This window comes from Crocodylus siamensis, chromosome 1, assembly GCF_052110815.1.
Source record: "Crocodylus siamensis isolate JL-2025a chromosome 1, ASM5211081v1, whole genome shotgun sequence".
Classification (NCBI taxonomy): Eukaryota; Metazoa; Chordata; order Crocodylia; family Crocodylidae; genus Crocodylus; species Crocodylus siamensis.
The window spans coordinates 79,116,843-79,137,433 of NC_143395.1; the positions used below are offsets into that span (position 1 = coordinate 79,116,843).

The window sequence follows — 20,591 nt, forward strand, 5'->3', positions numbered from 1 at the left end:
AGAGTTACTGTCTGGCTGTCTGCTAGTGACATAGACTAAGTGAAGGTGTCAGTCAGTGAAGTGAATATGCCTCTCTGCCAATCAGTGGTGAGGGGCAGGGCCACCACGAAATGCCTGCAAAATCGGCTCTTCGTGCCACGACCAACCTGAGAAAATTGCTTCATCTACTGCAAGTTAAGTAGACTCCTAGTTGTATACAATGTTAACCTTGATTGTGCACAGTTAGGGATGTTTCTCAAGAAAATAAAAAATAAAAGGATCTGTAGCACACATTTTGCATCCTACATTCTTCAGAGAAGGGACAGCCTATTCTGTCATTTACCAATCCACCCTTTCCAAGATTGTGGGGTTTGGGTCCCTTGTTATTTGCTAGAGTTTTTCTACTTGGACTAAATGTTCATTGTTCAGAACAAATGCACAGCAGGTGTCTTAAAATCTGTCATTTTACTTTGTTGTTCAATTTGTTCCCTGGCAAAATTCTCTGGCACTGGCTTCATAAGAGTGCCTGAGAGCAATAATTTATTGTACACTGGGACAATTTTGTTCATTAGCTGTGAATTAGCATTCCTGTATACATATCCATATGTCCAATCCACCAATCCTAGCCCTGTAGGGAAGACCCATACATTGCAGCTGTCAAAGAGGCACCTCAATAAAATTTTGAAACCCTAAATTCTGTGGTAGGGGATATCTGAACACACTCTCAGGAAATAGTTCAAAACAGTTTCAAGTGAAAAACATCTGTCTCTAGTAATTCCATATAAAAAAAAGAACTAAGCATTAGAAATAACTTTAGAGAGGCTGTGTATGAGGATACCAATTTGACAGGTACAGAACTCTATGTTCTGTGCTACAAATTAACTTAGGTTATATGGCAGGGACCCCAAATTTTCTGGCACCATTCCTGCAAACTCTCTTGCCTCACTCCCCAGTGCAGTTCAATTAATATAGTACTTTGTTGTTTGTTTTTTAATTCAATTTATTCTACACTGCTCTCAAGGTCTAAATTTTGATGTGCTTAATATTCTTGTATTTGAATGAAGCTCTCAGGGAAAAACTGAGGATGTTGACAGCTGGGCAGGGGACAGTTGGGGGTTTTGGCAATCAGGCATGGGAGATGTGTTGGTATCCAGAAGGGGATTATTTTGGCACTGGGAAGGGTATTCTACCCTCATTTTTTTGTACAGGGCTGAGGAAACTGAATTTTAGAGGGTGGGATTTGAATGACTTTCACCAACACTGATAGCCAATAGGTGTCTTCCTGCACTCTCCCTCAGTTTCCGAGACACAACCATGACAACTGTAAAAAGAACAACAGACTAATGGTTGACATTTAAATTGTTGTCAACCTCAGAGTTAACACTCCATTGAGATGAAAAAGGACAGCTCACCACCTCTCATTGTTTCAGGAACAGATGTTTGCATTGGAAGGTTAGCTTCATAACAAGGCCAAGAGCAGTGGCAGAGACATTTATGTATTCCTGCACTTGTCTGCCATAATTCTCCCTGCACAGTATTAGTAAATCATGTTGTGAACCAGCACAGCATGCAGATGGCTGAGAGAGTATTATGGTGGCTGGAATTATGTTAATACTGTACCACACTGCCTCCTTTAGTTTCATGGTGAATTGTGTAGCTGCAGGCATGAATCAGGTTCTCAACATTTTTATATGGAAGTTTACTTTTTGAAGCATGTTTTCTGCATCTATTTACAAATAAATCTCTTTAAAAATAAATCAATAACTAATCAGCAGTTTACATGATGTCAGAATAGCAAGGATCCCTGCAAATAGATTATTTTCATACTCTACGAAGTCGGCAAACCAAGACACCTAGATATTAGCAAGCAGTAACGAAGGGAATAAGGAAAGAAGAAAGCAACTGTAACTCTCAAGACCCAGCAACTGAATGCAGCATCCGATGTGCATGGGACAATGATTTTGTAACGCTTCATAAATGAATGAATTAAATGGGTTGTAGTCCAACATGTCTTCTCATAAATGTGTTTTTTTTTCTGCCCAGGAAGTAATCATGGAGCTAAACATGCTATAATTGAAACGGGAGGATTTTTCCCAGCTGAGTTTGTAAAATTGCAGAATGGAACCGAGTCTGTGTTGCCAAGTCTTGTGAATTTACTGTGAGGAATGCCATTTTGGCTGCTACTTCAGCAGTCTCCCTATAGTGTGAAAAACTCCAGCCATGATTTGTGGGTCATGTAAGAGACTTCCCTATATAATGCTCTGTTACCTATAGGAATGGTACTAAAATTCTAACCCTGAGAACACAAATTTTGTCCTAACTCTTTCACTGACTTCTGTTAATATTTCTGTGCCCTTTGCAATGCAAATTGCAAATCAAAGTTTCACATGTTACAGGCACAACTACAATTTAACAATTTTATAGGTAACAGAGGTTAGGCAGAGAGGAGCAGAAGTTCCTTATACAAAGCTGAGAATACATCCTAGGTGTCTGACCTACCAGAACAAAATCTTATCCATATTGCCACAGATTTTTAGAAGGAACATATCAAATTAGGTGCCTATGTAATTTACACTGACCACAGGGCACTCTGTCACCCTCTAACAGCTGGACTACAAATAGATATTTGTGACCCTGCTATTCTTTCCATACAAAAAAGATCAGACTCTTGAGATCTAGCAGTAAGGTTTCACACTTTTACATTAGAAATCTTGGGTTCAGTCTCTGCAGATGACCCGAAAATGGTTGTTATATTTGGCTATACTGTCTATAACCAGTAGACCATAACCTATTTCTGTAGGAACAGAAACTCTTAATTCTTATGTCCAGAGTTCCTTGGAAATATAAGAAATATCTGAATAATTCACTGGCAACGTGTTTGTTGCATCTCCTTGCATTGGCTGGTTTACAGAAGAAAACATCATGCTTTCCACCATTACTTATACATGGAAGTGGAAGAGGTCTAGGATGAGGATCTGAAGATTTTGCAAGGTCAAATCTCACATGATCTACGTTATACTGAAAAATACACATATAGAAGTTAGCATAATTCTTTGAGATATTTTATATTGCAAAATACTGAATTTATAAGTAAAATTAAATGTTGCGATACTATTTTTACTGTTACATTTGTGAAAGAGTCACTTACCCCTTTAAGAATAAGATATGAAGGCATTTAACTGTTTTAAAGCAAACACAATGGACATTTTGCTTTCATGTCTAGAGGATGGAAAACCCTCTGCCAATGCAAATTCCAGTGGTAAGAACTTGATTTAACAAACCCATCTTTCCAGAAAAAAGTCTTATTCTTGAAGGGAACATTAGTCTTTATGGAGGACTTGATGAGTCAGAAAACTGCTAGTGAACTACAGCACTTTTCTTTTGTAGATTATCAGCTTGAGTTCAGCCCAGCTAAGAAAAAAAATTCAAATTCTTCCTATGTATTGGTATCATACATAAAATGGTGTACTGTAGCTCAGTTCCAGCACCCAAGTTCTTAATTTACTGCTGTGCTTTACACTAAAAATACAAATTCTTCAGTGCAGAGGCTGTTTCCTTATGTGTGTTTTGCAACACAATGTGACCTCAATCTTGGCTGAAGCCCCCATCTACAGCTTCTAACAGTAGGGCCAAAATTGCCTTACTCACTATAAATTTTTTAGAGTTGGCAACATTGTAATTGTTACATGTGCATTTTGGGAGCACGCAAGAGGATTTCAGAAACCCAGGAGGAACAATTTGATCTTTGAAACACCCCTCTCCCCACAACCCCTCCCCCCACAATCAAAACCCAAACTCCATAAAACAACTCCCCTCCCCTCAAATGACCTCACACTTTTATGAAGTCTGAATAGAGGTTTTTCTAGCTGAAACCTTGCTATAAGGATCTGGATGTTTTAAGGCCCTTACTGCTCATGGGAAGAGGGCTAAGAGAAAAGGAGAAAGAACCGTTTCCCAACAATGCCTCCAATACAAAGGACTTTGTTTAATAGAAAGAAGTAAAGCAATTAATATAGTACAAAAGTGGTAAGCGAGGAAGCACCCCTAAAGCAGGATAGGTAACTGGATTCAAACTCATCTAGCAAGTTTTCTCCATAACAACTGATTTAAACAGGACACAAGAGCAGTTCCAGAATAGGTGAACTGCACATTGTTTAAGAATATATTGCAACTTTGTATGAGGTCTCACTGTGAAAGGTTTCCTGCAAAATATGTAACAGTACATCCTGACTTGTTAACAGTCATAAGTGCTCAGGAATTCAGTTTCTTCCTTTTCACTGTTCAGATACTATTTTGCATAAGTGTCAACAAGTGAATTCAAATATTAAGAGGGAATGTGGCAAGAAACCATCAGAGCTGGCATAGCCTGCAGTCATTATATGAGCTAAACAACCAGATTATTCATTGCTCAGCCTCTCTACTCTAGCAAAAAGGTCAGCTCAATTTGTGGGCAGACACAATGCCATCATAACAGATAAGCATTAAAGTGGGTGGCTAAGAGACATATATGTTTATAAAATGCTTTATGCAGTAAGTCTTTGGAAATCTTTCTTGTGCCCTCATTAATCTAGTTGCAAAACAGATTGAATTAAAAAAAAAAATCAAACTACACCAAACAAAAAAGTACCTGTAGGTACACAAGTCAAAATTGATCCTTCTGCAGTAAGTGGTGCAAGATTTCACATTTTTATCCTTTCCTTCCAGTGTTGACTGGATCTTGACATTTTAGTGGGCTCCTTCTGGACACTATTTTTGCAGGGCTACAAAATCTGTCACACTCCAAAAAATAAAGTGCTATGGGTAGCCACATGTTCAAAGCCCCCTGGCTGGAGCATAACAGAGCTGGAACAAAGGCATATTCTACAGCCAGGGGGTGAGAGAGGGGTGCTCTGTAGTTCCCGTCTATCCCCAAGAAACTTTAAAGAGTTTACAGGCCAGGCAAGCTTGAGCTCTTTAAAGTTACTGGTGCTTTAATGGGCTGCTGGTACTGGAGCACCAGCAGCATTTAAAAATTCCGGGGTTGCAGGCACTAAGGGTGATGGGACTCCCAGTGTCTGCCCTGATCAGCCCCTGATGCCACCACATGCACAGAGCCCTGTCATGCTTGCCACTAGGCAATAAGCCCCTGCTGCTACTGTTTGTACCGGAGGCAAACATGAGGAGGCTCCCTGCAAGGAGTGGCAGTAGCTGATGGGGAGCTTGTACCCTCTCCAACAGCACCTGCTGCCACTTGCAGGGAGCTGCCTCACCCTTGCCTCATAATTGTGGCTATTTCCAGGGTTCCTCTGAGGTGGGAGTGGGAAGACGAGAAAACAGCTCACTGTGCTGCAGGGACTGGGGCTGTTCCAGGAGCCTTCCTGGGCGTTGAGGCCTTTAAAGGGCACATGGATGGCCTGATAACAGAGCGCCCAGTGTTGGGATGTCTGCATTCCCAGAACCTTAAAGAACACAGGGACAACTCAGTACTGGAAAGATGATCTCCCAAGTCAGGGTGCCCACGTGCCCTTTAAAGGTCATAGGACCTGGAAACCCCCAACCTTGTGGAGTGGGGATGGGTATTGAGCAGAGCTGCCCCCATTCTGCTGGGTGCTGGGAAGCAACCCAGTTAGGCAGCAAGTTTACTGACCCTTCTGCAGCTACCCTGTCCCCAGCATCAACAAGGATAAGGCTGAGCATTTGCCTCAGTATGATGGTGGGGCAGGCTGTCAGGGAGCCAACTGCCCTCTCCTTCGCTCTCCCTTGCAGGGGGGGAAGGAGAACAGAACTGGGGGAATGTGAAGCATCTAAATCAATACCCCGCATCAACCGGCTAATTTTTCTAAGTTGGACCTTTGTTGTTGGGGTTTTTTTAATAATACTAATAAACTGAAAGAAAATCTTATTCTATACAATACCTAGCCTTCTCTTCCTATCAGTCTCTTAAAACACAACAAATTACAAAACAACTATGCAAGTATTCATGTGTTTCCTTACCCAATATATCCAACTGCCGTAGATGAGTACAGTTAGCAGCAAGTTCTTCAATGTCCGTGTCACACACAGATCGGTTGGCCGTAAGAAAGAGCTTTTGCAAGTTTGGGAGCTTACGTGCAATATTTGTGAAGCAGCCAGTGCTGCTCTGTAGAGTAGGGCACCAGCCAAGATCAAGCTCCTCCAGGAGCTGACAGCCTGAAGCCAGTTCTGCTATTCCATTTTCAGTAATGTTTTTACATCTCCACAAATCCAGAGTACGAAGCTTTTTGCATTTTGCTCCCATCATACTAGCTATCAGGTCATAGTCTTCAATCTATGAAGAAAACAAGGACCACCTCTTGTATGTCAAATTTCCAGCCACACCTAGCTGTTTCAAGCTGTCTTTTTACTAATATATCCACTGATCTGCTTGAAGTGTTTTAATTTCCAAAGAATATGAACTAGGTCTTACTCCACTTTTTACAAATGACAATGACAACATACATTTTCTGCTACTTTTAAAATTGTATGGGTTTTTTTTATTTTCTTAATATGAAAGAACTTTGGAAATCTAGAACTAAAATTGATTTTCTTCACAAATGCTTTTGTTTACATCACTGCAGCTGTTTCTGAAAAACTTTTTCATCTAAAATGTAATTTAAAACATAATTAGTGGTAATAGAGAGACAAAAAATGAAGGGATAATAGCACTAGAGGTAACAGGAGAAAAAGTATACACAAATGTGTACACTGAAGAATAAGCTGAGCTCCACTCGTGTTGAAGGTTAATATGGATCCACCCCTTAGGGAAGCACTACTACTCTCACCCCCATAGGAAAAAATAAGGAAAGGAAGAAAAATCCAGGAAGGAGTAACAGGAGTCTAGACTGCTGGAAGAATGAGTTTGTAGTGTTCCTTCCAATCTTTGCTGATCCAACTGGGAAGGTCTAGCTACTTTTACTTTGTTTTTTGGATTCCTGAATGGATAGGCATGTCCAACCACATCTCCAATTAAGTATTCTGCTGGACCTTAGCCAATGAAAAGAGGTAAAATCCAGGGCTGCTAGTATCCATGGGCAACATCGCTCAGGCAGGGTCTCTCATGCACAATTCCCGGTTAGTTTTATAACATAAAAACCTTGTTACTGGGAGACTTTAATAGAGATAAAAATTAAGTTACACAAAAATCTCATCACACATACACTTGCTACTGCAAGCTTGCTCATGAATAGGGCCCTGACTAAATCATGATTTCACAGACTGCATGGATACCATGAAACTAGCCCCACACTGTAATTTTTAAGGGTCACAAGCCTGTGCCAGAAAAAATATGCAAAAGTGCAGGTTCCCTTTTCAGGCTGGCAGCGTTCCAGCCTGCAAGGGGACACCTGGGGTTTTGCAGCTTCCAGCCTGCAAGCGGCTGCTGGGGACATGGCCAGGATGTAGCCAGGCAGCTAGATGAAAGTAAGTGTGTAGGGAGCAGGGAGGAAGGGGGTTTGGAGGGCCAGGGCGGGGGACAGTTGGGGGGAGGGAGTTGGAACCGTGTGTATGCCTGCCATAGGCAGAGGAAATCAGAGCTAACGGCTTTTTGTGGTAACTGGTAGCAGCAGCAGCAGCCCCATGGCACCACTGTACCACAGTGCCCAGCAGCAGTCAGCACACAGCTGACTCTTCACTGCTGTTTACAGCCACAGGGCACACCAGCCCCATGGGAGGGAGGGAGTGGAGGGGGTCAGGTGGGGTTCAGCCCCTCCCCCCCAATAATATTATCCCCCCACTGCTTATGGTGTCTGCCGCCCATGCGTGGGTAAAGTATCATTATTCACAGAATATTTACGGAATGATGGGGACTCAGTTGCCAAGATCAATGGTACTTCTGTGACTATTATGTGAAAAAATGATACTTTACCCATGCATGTGCCGCAAATTTTCTATAAGAAATCCGCAGTTTTCTCAGGGCCCTACTCATGAATGCTGAGTTGCTATTAATGAATACACACGTTAAGTAAAACTAAGCTTTGGAAATTACTTTTGGGGGGAAACATACTGTGTGAACAGAATGTAATGCACTGTAATGTGAATGTGCGACAGCAGAGGGAGGAGCAGGGGGTGCAGCCTTACTAACTGGATTTGGACTACAACTCCTAGGAGTCCTCAGGGCAGATAGTCTTGCAGAACTGTGCTGACTGCAGACCAACTCCCAGAGACAATGGGGGTGGGGAGAAAAAAGGAAAAGGAAGTAGGAAGCAGGGGCAGAGCAGGGGATACAACAGTAGAGGGGAATGTGTGGCCAGAGATCCTGGAGAAGTGACGGAGCTGGGATCTAGATGTGGAAGCACATGCAGACGGCAGTTGAGTGCTCTTTGGACCAGAAGCTGGTTTGGAGTACCTCTGGAAGTGTGGGGGTGTTTAAGATTTCTTGAATGTATGTACCATGATCGTAGTGTTCACTACCTGTTCTTGAGTGAATTCACTACAGTGGACACATCTACACATGCAAACAGCATGCCTGAATTAACTTTGGCACAGTTTGTGCCGGAGTTTGTTGCTCCCAGGCGTGCTGTTTGCATGTGTGCCCGGGACCACAGCACATTTAGCCAGGGTGACACAACTCTGGCTAGCAGGGAATCCCAAGGGTCAGCCTGCCAGCCCAGGGCTGTTCTGATCCAGCTCAATGTATTGTGGAGGGGCTGTCTGGGGCACAAGAATGCTTCAGTACAGGGGCCAGCCAAAGCCAGCCCTGTCAGTGTCTACATGTGCATTGCGACGGAGTAAATAACCCCACCACAGGATAAGTACTTGGGTCTGGCAGTACTATCCTACAGCAGAGTTAATGCGTTTACTCCATCCTAATAGCACTGCTGACATTTTATTGCAGAGCAAATTAGGCAAATGTAGTAAACGTCTCATGTAGGCGCACCCAGTGTTACTGCTTATTACCTATTTCCTAAGTGTACTTAAGTGTATGTACCTTATGTTATTCACTGCACCTGTTCTTTTCTTCTTAGACCGCTGGCTTGTGAACCCCTTGCCTTTTCTAAATAAAAATGGGATCTTCCCTTTTTGACTTCCTGTGCCAGTTCTTTGGGTTGTGGGGTTTGATACAACTGGTGGTAGCAGTGGGGACTGGTGGTCACAGACCAGAAGGCACACAACAAACTGCTGCAGGAATGTGTACATTTTGTTGTATAGGTATCTGATCAGGGAAGATGAGTACCCCAGGACAGGGAAACACGTCCCTACCCCCACAACCCAACACCTAGTATCTCGAGGCCAATATTCAATCCAGCACTCTTTAGTGGGGAATGACATGAACGGATGATTGGTATAAACAGTTTGAAATGGCAGCTGAGTTAAATGGGTGGGATGGGGCCACCAGGCTAAAATTCTTGAGCCTGTTACTCAAAGGGAGGGCCCAGGGAGGTTTACCATGGGCTCAGCAGTGAAACCAAGTAAGACTACCAGCACCTGATACGGGCCCTCAAGAATGCTTTGTAACCAGGTACATACCCTTAAATCCTAAGAAGATGGCAGTGTAGTCAGTACAAGAGTTTGGCATGGCCATAAGATGATTAGCCGTAAAGTCCTTCCCACAAGTTGGTCCAGAGGTACAAGACATGCTGGCCCATGACCAGCTTGTCAGCAATGCCTTAAGTGGGGAGATGCAGACTGAAATTTGGCTGAGAAAGCCCCAGATTCTGGTAAAAAGCTGGGGGCTCTAGGTATCCAGGACACCCAAGGGTACAGGTACACCCAAAGGTACAAGTGCATGCCAAGGAGAAGTCATCAGTACACATTCCAAACCCAGAACCATCAGTCTTGCTAACGATGATGGAGACATTGAAAGAAATCTGGGGTGAACTGGACCAACTCAAGAAAAGTATGGAGACCCAGTCCCAAAGCAGACATGCTGGTGGAGGTCTCCAGGGACTACAGTGACTGGGGTGTCATCAGGGGGCTGCTCATAGATGCTGGTACTGTGGCAGCCACGATCACTTTCAGACGGAATGCCCAAAGAAAAATTGGCATTCCACACAGGGAAACTGAGGTGGGCAGTGGAGAGGGGTCCATCCACTGCTGGTAAACCCATGAGCCCACAGGATGAGTTGGTAATTGCTGGTGCTGCAGAGTTGGAGTACTACCTAAAGGGGAAGCTAGGAGAAGTTCCTTGCCACTTCCCCTTAGATTCGGCTGCCCAGGTATCCATTGTATGTAGCCAGATATGAGAGCAAGCTACAGCAGGGGCAGAAAGGAACCATCAACCCTGTGGACTAATATCCAATGGAGAAATGCTCCCTATTCTGGGAGAGTGGAGTGTAGCTTTTGATTTCCAAGGCCTGCAGCTTCCATGTAAATGCCTTGTAGTAAAGGATGCCAATCAAGATGTCTTGTTAGGCACCCATTTCCCAAAAAAAATGTCACGTCACTATGAATTTTCCAGATTTCTCCTGTTCCTATCTGGGAAGGCGTTTTCCCCTGTATACCACAGATGGCCAAACAGGAATATGTGAAGTGGTAGTGGAGAAGAATCTAACAATACCTCCTCAAAGTGAGATAATGATCACTGGCAAACTGGAGAGATGGTGTTGTGAAGAGGAGGATTCATCTAAACCTAAGCATAAAGAGGGATTAGGATTCCTAGTGGGAACCACATTGGGTAAGAGCCACAGGGGTAAAATCCCAATGTGTGCTGCCAACGCACAGACAGAATGTTGCATATCAAGGCACCATAATTGGGACATTTCAAACCAGGATGGCTGTCCTGAAGATGGATCAGAGAGGTCAGCTGCTACAAGGGTCCTGAGCAGACAAGAATCAACATTTTAGAGAACTACAAGATAACTTCCAATCAACTGCAGGAAAATTGGAACATAAGTTTAAGCTGAGTCACTGTAGCCTGAAACTTGAGCAAGTGAGGTCAGTGCAGGAAGTCCTAATGGAGTATGCAGATGTTTTCAGCCTGGGAGACCACAAACTACGGTGTACAGGCCTGACAGCACTGGATTAATACTGACAGTGCCAGACCTGTGAAACTGGGACCTAGAAGCATGCTCATTCACTTTCAGCAAAAGTTTGACTAACAACTGCAAGAAATGAGACAGGGGCATCATCAGGCTGCCCCTGTGGTGTTGGTGCTGATGAGGCGAGGAGGTGGTACAGGTCTGTGTGGATAATCACAGACTGATCAGCATTACTGTTAAGGATGCCCATTCATTACTTCAGCTTGATGACCTCCTGGCCAAACCCAGGTACTGGCAAGTAGAAGTGCACCCAGAGGAAAGAGCCAAGACCACTTTCTTCACTAAGAAGGGACTTTTTGAAATTAATGTTATGCCCTTGAGGCTATGCAACGACCGGTCCCAGCACATTTCAGAAATTGATGGATATCACGTTAGCAGATCTACAAGGGACCTCAAGGGATACCATGTCTGGTGTACCTAGATGATATCACTGTGATAGGTTGAAACTTTCAGGAGCTGAAAGCAGTGCTTAAGAGGCTAAAGAAGGCCAATCTAAAAATTAAACCTGCCAAATGTCAGCTTTTCTGCAAGGAAGCAAACTTTTTGGGATGTGTGATTTCCACGGAGGAGATAGGTCCAGATCCAGAGAAAGCAGTGGCTGTTAAAACTTGGCCAGTAACTCTAAATGTAATAGAACTGTGGGGCCTTTTGAGTCTACCCTCCTATTACAGGAGATCTGTGGCAGGTTTCATTACAGTGGTGAGCATCTTATATAAAATGAAGTTCATCTGGACTAAGAAATGTCAATATGATTTTCTAGAACTAAAGCAGGAGTTGATGTCATCCCCTATCTTAGCATAATCCCAACCCTCAGCTACCCTTCTTGTTGGTCACTGATGCAAGTAACATTGGCATCAGAGCTGTTTTTCACAAGTTGAAAGTCAAGAAAAGGTAATAGCCTATGCAAGCTGAACCCTAACCAAATCTGAGCGCCAATGTGCAACTACAAGAAGGCTTCCTCCTAGGGAGATACTTCACGTTAAGAACAGACCATAACGTCTAGTAGCTACACAATTTTTAGCAACCTGAGGGACAACTGGCTAGATAGTTGGAACAGCTAGCTGAGTTCAACTATCAGATAGTACACTGCCCTGGATGGCAGCACCAGAATGCCAATGCCTTGTACCACTGGTCTCCCACAGCAGAAGTTGAACTTAAAGTGGAGGTAGTGGGGGTACTGCCACTATTAGCAAGATAAACTACCTGGAGTGAACCAACCCCAACTACAAGGGAAGTCACAGGGCTGGCAGATTGGTGTGCAAAACAGGAAGATGCTGATATTGAGAAACTAATTAGGTCAAAGGAAATCAATAAAGAGGAGTTCCTTGGGAAAGGGCAGCATCATCCATGCCCAAAGTAGTACCAGATGGTGTGGACTGAGCTAAGCATTAGGCAAGGAGTACTGGTGCGAAAACTTCCATAATCATAGTGGTACCCAAGAAGGAAATACCAACAATTTTTGCAAGCCCTTCATGATTCCAATACTGGGGGGGGGTGGTATTTGGGCAAGGAGAAAGATTTGCATAAGGTACAGTATCAGTATTTCTGGTTGGCCTGAAGAAAATGTGCCAGAGACTGGTGTAGGTTGTGCAAGGTCTGCAGTGCATAAAAAGGAATGAGGAGTAATGCCAGTGCTTCCATGATTTCCACACAGGCTGGATAACCCCTGGAAAGGACAGCCATGGATATGTTGGGTCCCCTACCCATAACACTGTATGGAAACAAGTATCTCTTAGTATATTTTTCCAAGTGGGCAGAACTGTACCCACTCCCTAATCAGGAGTCTCAGACTGCAGCAAAGGTTTTTGTTGAAAGATCTGTGCATTACCATAGAACACTTTGGGCCCTTCACACTGACCAGGGGAGAAATTTTGAATCTCAGTGATTTCACCACATATGTGACCTTTTGGAAATCAACAAAGCCTGCACAACACCATATTACCCCCAATCTGATGAGCTGGTGGACTGGTTCAACCATACTCTGGTTGACATGCTATCCTCCTTGATCAAAGACAATCAAACAACATAAGACAAGGCACTCCCTTATGTCATGACAGCCTACTGGTGCAGGGTGCAGTCACCTACAGGGTGTACACCACATTCAATGTTGACTGGACAGGAGATCTGCCCATCTGTTGATATTATGTCTGAAATAAATGTATTGGAGGAATGTAACAATCCATCTGAATGCATTAAGAAGGTGGCAGGATACCCAAGTTCATTACCCAAGCTATTAAGAAACATCAAGCTGCAGCCACCCAAAGACAAAGAGTGTTACGCCCTTAGGGTCACTGGACAGGTTTATGAACCAGGGGAATTGGTGGAAGGACAGAACCAGACCAGGAAGCGAGGGCAGTGTCAAAAACTATGTAAAAGTTCCAGAGGCCCACATACATCATCTGAAAGTTTTCTGAGGTGCTATATGAGCTAGCAAGCAGGCCTGGTGGATAGACATCAGTAGTACACTATTTAGATGCTATTTATGCTCAGAGAACAGGGACCCTGGCCTGACCAGAGAGATAGTCAGGCCCACTCGGGAACAACCAGGACAACCCTAGGGGCTTCATAACCGAACTTTCACCAATACAGTCTCAAATAGGCCTAACAAAGTGCTGCCAGAAGGTGCTTCTAGATCCAGAAATGTAAGGTGGGATCCATGGCCTGACAGAAATGAAGATAGCAAGGATAAACAAATATGGTGGATAAGACCAGAGTTGGGTACCCAAAAAAATTTTGGTCCGAAGCCAGTGGGGCGCACCCATTCCTGAATTCACAGGTAGACCACAGAGAGAATAAAACCTCCCAGGTGGCTTAATGACTACATGATGTAACTCTAGTCGGATGTAGGGGCACACTCTGTTAAAAGTGTTGTGGGGGGGGAAATGTAATGTAATATACTGTGTGAACTGATGTGCAACAGCAGCCCTGCTGACTGGATTTGGACTACAACTCCCAGGAATCCTTGGGGGAACAGTTTTGCAGAATTGTGCTTGCTGCATGTAGACTACAACCCCAGAGACAGTGGGGATTGGGAGACAGAAGGGAAAGGAAGCAGGAAGCAATGGCAGTGTGGGACAGTGGCAGAGGGAAATGCATGGGCCAGAGATCTCGAAGAACTGATGGAGCTGAGACTGCAGACTATAGCAGTGGAGCTTGGATATGGGAGCACATGCATATGGTAATTGAGCATTCCTGGAACCAGAGGCTTGTTTGGAGCACCTTCAGAGGTGCAGGAGGGTTTAAGGTTTCTTGAATGTATATACCACAGTGGTAGTGCCCATTACCTGTTACCTATTCTTGAGCAAACTCACTACAGTGTTACTGGTTATTACCTGTTACTTAGTTCCTAAGTGTATGTACCTTAATGTTAATGTTTACTTACCTAGACCTGTTCCTTTCTCCCTAGCTCACTGGCTTGTGATCCTAACCCCTAATATTCTATACAAAGTGGGAACTTCCCTTTTTGGCTTGTTGTGCCAGGTCCTGAGGTTGTGGGGTTTGGTACATATGTCTAAGGAATCGCCTCAACTTTTCAACCAGGACAGAAGAAAAGAATGAAAAAAAAAAATACAAACCAAACTTTAAGCCTATCGAATTGGCTGGTATTTCTCCAAACATATCAACAGTCATTTCTGCCCTTCTAAGAGCATAGGCCAACATTAGTTCAGAAATTCAGCCAGTAAATTAGCATTTAAAATTTTGTGAACAAAAAATCATAATTCCTTGCTTGGGAATACAAATACTCATGCATGGTGGACTTTAGGTACTTACCATGACACAGCTACCCAGGCTGAGGTGCTGAAGCTCTGAACAGAAGTTCAGAATGCTGAGTAGTGCTGTTTGCTGCCATTGGGGAACACATCAGAGACAAATATGGAAAGTGAAACACAGAGAAGAGGTCAATTAGACATTAAAGGCCGTCACCACTTTTCCTGAAATACAGCTCAAAACCTAGGTTGCAGATACCAAAAATGCCATTTAATGAGTCCCTAGGTGCTCTAAACCATTGATTGGCTGAGAGTCAAGGTAATCATTACAAGCCTTTATGTAAGTCACTCTGGATGCAAGTTTGCATGCCCTGAAGACACCTACAGTCCTATGACCTATCAGTTTATTTCCCACAGGAAAAATGTTGGGAAATGTGGTAAGTTCAAATGACAAGCCAGGCCAAACCCAACACACACAGGGCTGGTGACATCCCAGAAGAACAGCAGCAGTTCTGACATTCACTGATCAGCTTCAGCCTGATGGAACTGCCAATAGTCACACAGCATCAGGATTGAGCTGGTGACTTTAATGTCAAAGGATTCTCTCTGTTGACAACGATACTGACAACCATTGAGCACCTGTCACTAGCAACACAGAGACTGAAACAAATGCGTACTTTACAGTCATGTTTCTGCTATTTGTACATGGCAATTCTGTTGGCAGAGTACTGTCGTACTACTGAAGAAACCTGAAGCTCTACCAGAATATCAGCTGCAACTAACAAGAATGCTTATGCTCTTAAATACTCAGTTTACTTCATATGACAAAGAGAAGATTTATGTTGTGAAAATTTGTGCTCATAAAATAATTAAAAAAAATCTAATCTGCTATACTGTGTAGTTTTGAAATATATTCAAATTAAAATGGACAAGAACCAAAAACTTGAAATAAATATGCAGATAAACAGAATCACAAATAAATGTGTATTGTATAAAAATAGTCATTCCCTTTTAATAATCTGTTTAGTTTGTATTTTGTAATCCATATAATTTACTGGCATTAGTAAAATGTGTTATCTATTCCACCTGAAAAACAAAATATTTGAAGTTTACAGTATCTGTAATAGTTTCCCACAGAGGAAAAAAACCACAAAGCTACATATAAGAAACAATACAACTTATCAGAAAACCTAGAAGTCCTGAAGAAGCATTAGTCAGTAAAATTTGTATGTATATTAATATGTACTTAAATTAGTCCCACTTATTTTATGCACTTAAATTTAAAATCTTCAAAGAAAATATTTTTCTTACTAATCTTCCCATGTTATAGTCAAATGAAAATTAACATAAGTAAATCTATTTAGTTTACTTATTTATTGTAAACCATTCTGAGCAGCATTTGTTAACTGGTACTAAAGGGTCAGCAGATAATGACACAAAAAAACATCCTTATATAGATCCTAGCCGGCTGTTTTCTTAATTTTTTTTAAAGTTTCTGAGAAGAAAGAATTCTATATGCCCAATAGTAAAAACAGCATTTTACAAAGGTTAATTTTAAGTGCTCTTTAAATCTAGTCCAGCAAACAGAGGTAAGTGACGCATTTGGTCAGTCATATTAAGTCTTGATTTATCAAAGCACTTGCTAAGTCCATGCTTCATTCTAAGCATTTAAGCAAACAGGACTAGTTACATATTTAAAGAGGCTGAATTAAGGCCATATACATTTAGACTATTTAATAAGAGAGGTGTGGAAATCTAAAAATAAATTTTCCACTTCAGACACCAAAATAAAGCATTGATCACAGTAGGTCGTGCATATGGTCAATAGGCTTATTCATATATGTGGGTTTGACAGTGTCTTAATAAGATTTAAATTTTGCCATGTCCTCTAGTGGGATCCTCAGTACTGGTTTTCCTCAGTAAGCTCAAATGCTCAGCTTTGGCTTCTCTTGATGGGGGAAAAATAAGCAGGAATAGTTTCACAAAGTGGTGAATTGTCACTCACTGTAAACTCTGTAGATCAGTGGTTTTTAATCTTTTTTCATTTGCGGCCCCCTAAAAAAATTGAATGGATGTGCGGATCCCTTTGAATTATAAGTGTGGGTATTCTCACAAACTTTTGATACAGCACAGTCATCTTTTGTGGACCCCTTCAGCACAGCCTGCGGATCCCCAGGGGGCTGTGAACCACAGGTTGAAAACCTCCGGTGCAGTTAGATCAATGGTGAGTAAAATATGCCTCACCGAGGAATTTTGTCTGTTACAAGGTGGATCGGTCCCATCCAGTCCAGGCACAGGAAGCAGCCCAGGCCACAGGACGGTGACAGCATGAAGCTGGGGCACTGTGATCCCAGCCCTGGGTTCACCAGCTTACCCATGGCCCCTCCCCAGCCAAGTGCAGAGCAGAGCCATGATCCACTGCCCACACATCCCTGCAACAGGCGCCAGTTCTGCGGGAAGCAGCAGTGGGGAGTGGATCGCTGCTCTGCCCTGGGCCCCAGCCCCATGTTGTCACTGCCCCTTGATCCCAGAGTCTCCATGGAGACCACCCAGGACCTGCATGGGCAGGTGGATGGGATGAGGCTGCTTAGGGCATTTTGGTGAGCTGTTGTACAGGGTGGAGGATTGCTGACCCAGGCTGTGACAGCTCACCAAAACTCCTTATGCAGCCCACAGAGCCAAATAATTGCCCTCCCCTGAGATAGATGCATGTAATGCTTCCTTCTCCGCTGTATAGTATAACAATTAAGTAGGCTGACATTTCATCAATGATGATCAAAAACCTACAACAGGACTCATTAACATGAACAGAGAGTAGTACACACCTCATATTTGTTTCTTTAGACACATAGCAACTTCAGGCAGGAATATTTGCATTGCTTTGCATTAAGAATTGAGAAAACAAAGTAATACCTTGGTGGAACATGAGGAGGCTGTATTGTCACAAAGTAGCCCAATTCAAACCTTGGCAGGAATAGTTTCTTACAATTCACTAGGATTCACTACACGGTTTGCACAGATTACACTTCTGAAGGAGTTTCTAGCATGACACACAGCAGCCAGACTACATCTTATTTAATACATTTCACAGACATTAGGGCTGGGAGGGACCTCGTAAAATCATCGGATTCAACCCCCTGCCCAAGGAGCAGGAAATCAGCTAGGGTCAAAGGATCCCAGCAAGATAAGCGCCCAAATGCTCCTTGAAAGTATCCAGAATAGGGGCTTGCACCACCTCTGGAGGGAGTCTGTTCCAGGCCTTGGATACTTGGATAGTGAAGTTTTTCCTTATGCCCAGCTTAAAACAGTCTTGCAGAAGTTTGACACTGCTGGACCTTGTCATCCCCTGGAGCGCTCTGGTGAACAGGTGTTCCCCCAGATCCTGATGCACACCCCTTATGAACTTACAGGCTGCCACCATGTCACCTCTGAGCCTGTACTTCTACAGGCTGAAGAGTCCCATGGCTCTCAGCCTCTTTTCATAAGGCCTCTTGTCTTGCCCTCTGATCATGCATGTGGCTCTCCTCTGGACTGTTGCAAGCGTCCTACATTACGGAGCCCAGAATTAGACATAGTACTCCAGCTGCAGCCTCACCAAGGCTGAGTACAGTGGGAGGATGACATCCTGGATCTTGCTCGAGATGCATTGGTAGATGCAAGCCAAAGTTTTGTTCACTTTGCCAGCTGCAGTATCGCACTAGTGGTTCATATTCATCTTGTGGTCAATCATGACCCTCAAATCTCTTCTGGTCACTGTGTTTCATAGTTGGTAGGACCAGAAGGGACCTAAGCAGATCATCTAGTCTGATCCCCTGCCATGGGTAGAAAAGGATGCTGGGGTCAAATGACTCCAGCTAGGTAGCTGTCTAGCCTCCTTTTGAAGACCCCCAGAGTAGGGGCGAGCACCACTTCCCTTGGAAGTCGGTTCCAGCTCCTAGTCACCATGATTGTGAAGTAGCGCCTCCTGATATCTAGCCTGAATCTACTCTGTCAACTTATGCCCATTGTTCCTTGTTACGCCCAGCAGTGCTCAGGGGAACAGGGACTCTCCCATTGCCTGCTGGTCCTGCTTGGCAAGTTTATAGGTGGCCCCCAGATTCCCTCTCACCCTTCTTTTGTGGAGGCTGAACAGGTTCAGATCCCATAGCCTCTCCTCGTAGCACCTCCCATGCTGCCCCCTAATCATGCAAGTGGCCCTCCTCATGACCCTCTCAATGCTGCCCACATCCCTCCTGAAATGTGGCGCCCAGAACTGGATGCAGTACTCCAACTGTGGCCTGACCAGTGCCACATAAAGGTGGAGGATCACCTCCTTGGACCTGCTCGTGATGCATCTATGGATGCATGACAAAGTGTGGTTAGCCTTCCTGACCGTGTCCCCACCTTGGTGGCCCATGTTCATCTTGGAATCAATAGTGATTCCAAGATCCTTCTCTGCCTCTGTGCTGATGAGAATGGGGTTCCCCAGCCTGTAGATATGGTGCTGGTTCTTCCTCCCCAGATGCAACACCTTGCAATTATCCGTATTGAAAACCATCCTATTCTCATGCATCCACCTGTGTAACCTGTGGGGATCTAGTTGTAGCCTGTCCCTCTCTTCTAGCATGCTCACCTCTCCCCACATCTTAGAATCATCTGCAAACTTGAACAAGGTGCTTTTCACCCCCTTGTCCAAATCGCCAATCAAAACATTGAACAGTGCAGACCCGAGGACCGAGCCCTGCAGAACCCCACTGCCCATGTCTTTCCAGGTCAAAAATGACCCATCGACCACCACTCTGTGGGTGTGGCCCTCCAGCCAATTTGCGACCCATCTGACTGTATAGGTGCTGACACCACAGACACCTAATTTTTTAATGAGGATGGGGTGAGAGACAGTGTCAAAGGCCTTCCTAAAGTCCAGAAAGACTACGTCCACCACACCTGTGGTGATGTATGATAACACCTGTGTCCAAGGCTTTTGTGACCTGGTCACTGAAAGCCACCAGGTTGGTCTGACCGGACCTGCCTCTAATGAACCTATGTTAGTGGGTTAGTGTTAGTGAGTGTAGCATTGCCAAGCCTATAAATGTGATGCAGGTTTTTATTCCTGAGGTGGAGTACCTTTCATTTCTCCATATTGAATGCCATCAGGCTTTCATCAGCCCACCTTGCAAGCCTATCAAGGTTGGACTAGATCACGAGCCCACCCTCAAGTGTGGACAATCTTCCACAAAGTTTGGTGTCATCAGCGAACTTAGCCAGTCTGCTTTTGACACCAGTGTCAATTTATGAAGACATTAAAGAGCACAGGTCCAAGAACAAAGCCTTGGGAGATGCCACTAGTCATTGAGTGTCATGTTGATTCAGTTCTGTCAACTACCACTGTCTGGGTCCAACCTTAGAGACAGTTTCCCAGCCACCAGACTGTGGAGTACTCGAGGCCATAGTTGCCCAATTTTTTCATGGGACACCAGGTCAAAGGCTTTTTTAAAGTCCAAATACGTGACATCAACCTCTTCCCTTTTCTCCAGGTGGTGTGTCACCTGGTCATAGAAGGAAATGAGATTGGTCAAGCAAGACCGACCCAAAACAAACCCTCAGAATGTTGCCTTCTGTTAGCCTGTCAAGAATGGTATCTTTGATAATTATTTCCAAATCTTCCCAGGGACTGAGGTTAAAATGATTGGCCTGTATTTTCCTGGATCTTCTTTCCTCCCTTTCTTGAAGATGGGCACCACACTGGTCCCCTTCCAGTCTTCAGGTACTTCACCTGAGCGCCACGAGTTCTCAAATATCCTTGCCAGTGGCTGTGCTATGATGTCTGCCATTTCGTTTAGCACTCTTGGGTGCAACCTATCCGGACCAGCTGATTTATGGGGGTCCAGCCTCTCAAGATGCTCCCTTACAAGATCCATGCCAATGGTGGGTGTATATTCATTCTCACCCTGGT

The 20,591-nt window shown here is 43.9% G+C and overlaps 1 protein-coding gene across 5 annotated transcripts in view; it reads right to left on the bottom strand.

Annotated features, from left to right (window-relative positions):
- FBXL4 (F-box and leucine rich repeat protein 4) overlaps positions 1 to 20,591 on the bottom strand; it is a 152,486-nt gene that overhangs the window by 18,186 nt on the left and 113,709 nt on the right. For all 5 annotated transcript variants that reach the window (XM_090037134.1, XM_090037137.1, XM_090037136.1 and 2 more), the window contains 2 exons: positions 14,724 to 14,795; positions 5,953 to 6,265 (listed from right to left, as the gene is read on the bottom strand). In XM_090037134.1, coding sequence (XP_089893260.1) covers positions 5,953 to 6,265; positions 14,724 to 14,795 — 385 coding nt within the window. The remainder of the gene's footprint in view (positions 1 to 5,952; positions 6,266 to 14,723; positions 14,796 to 20,591) is intronic.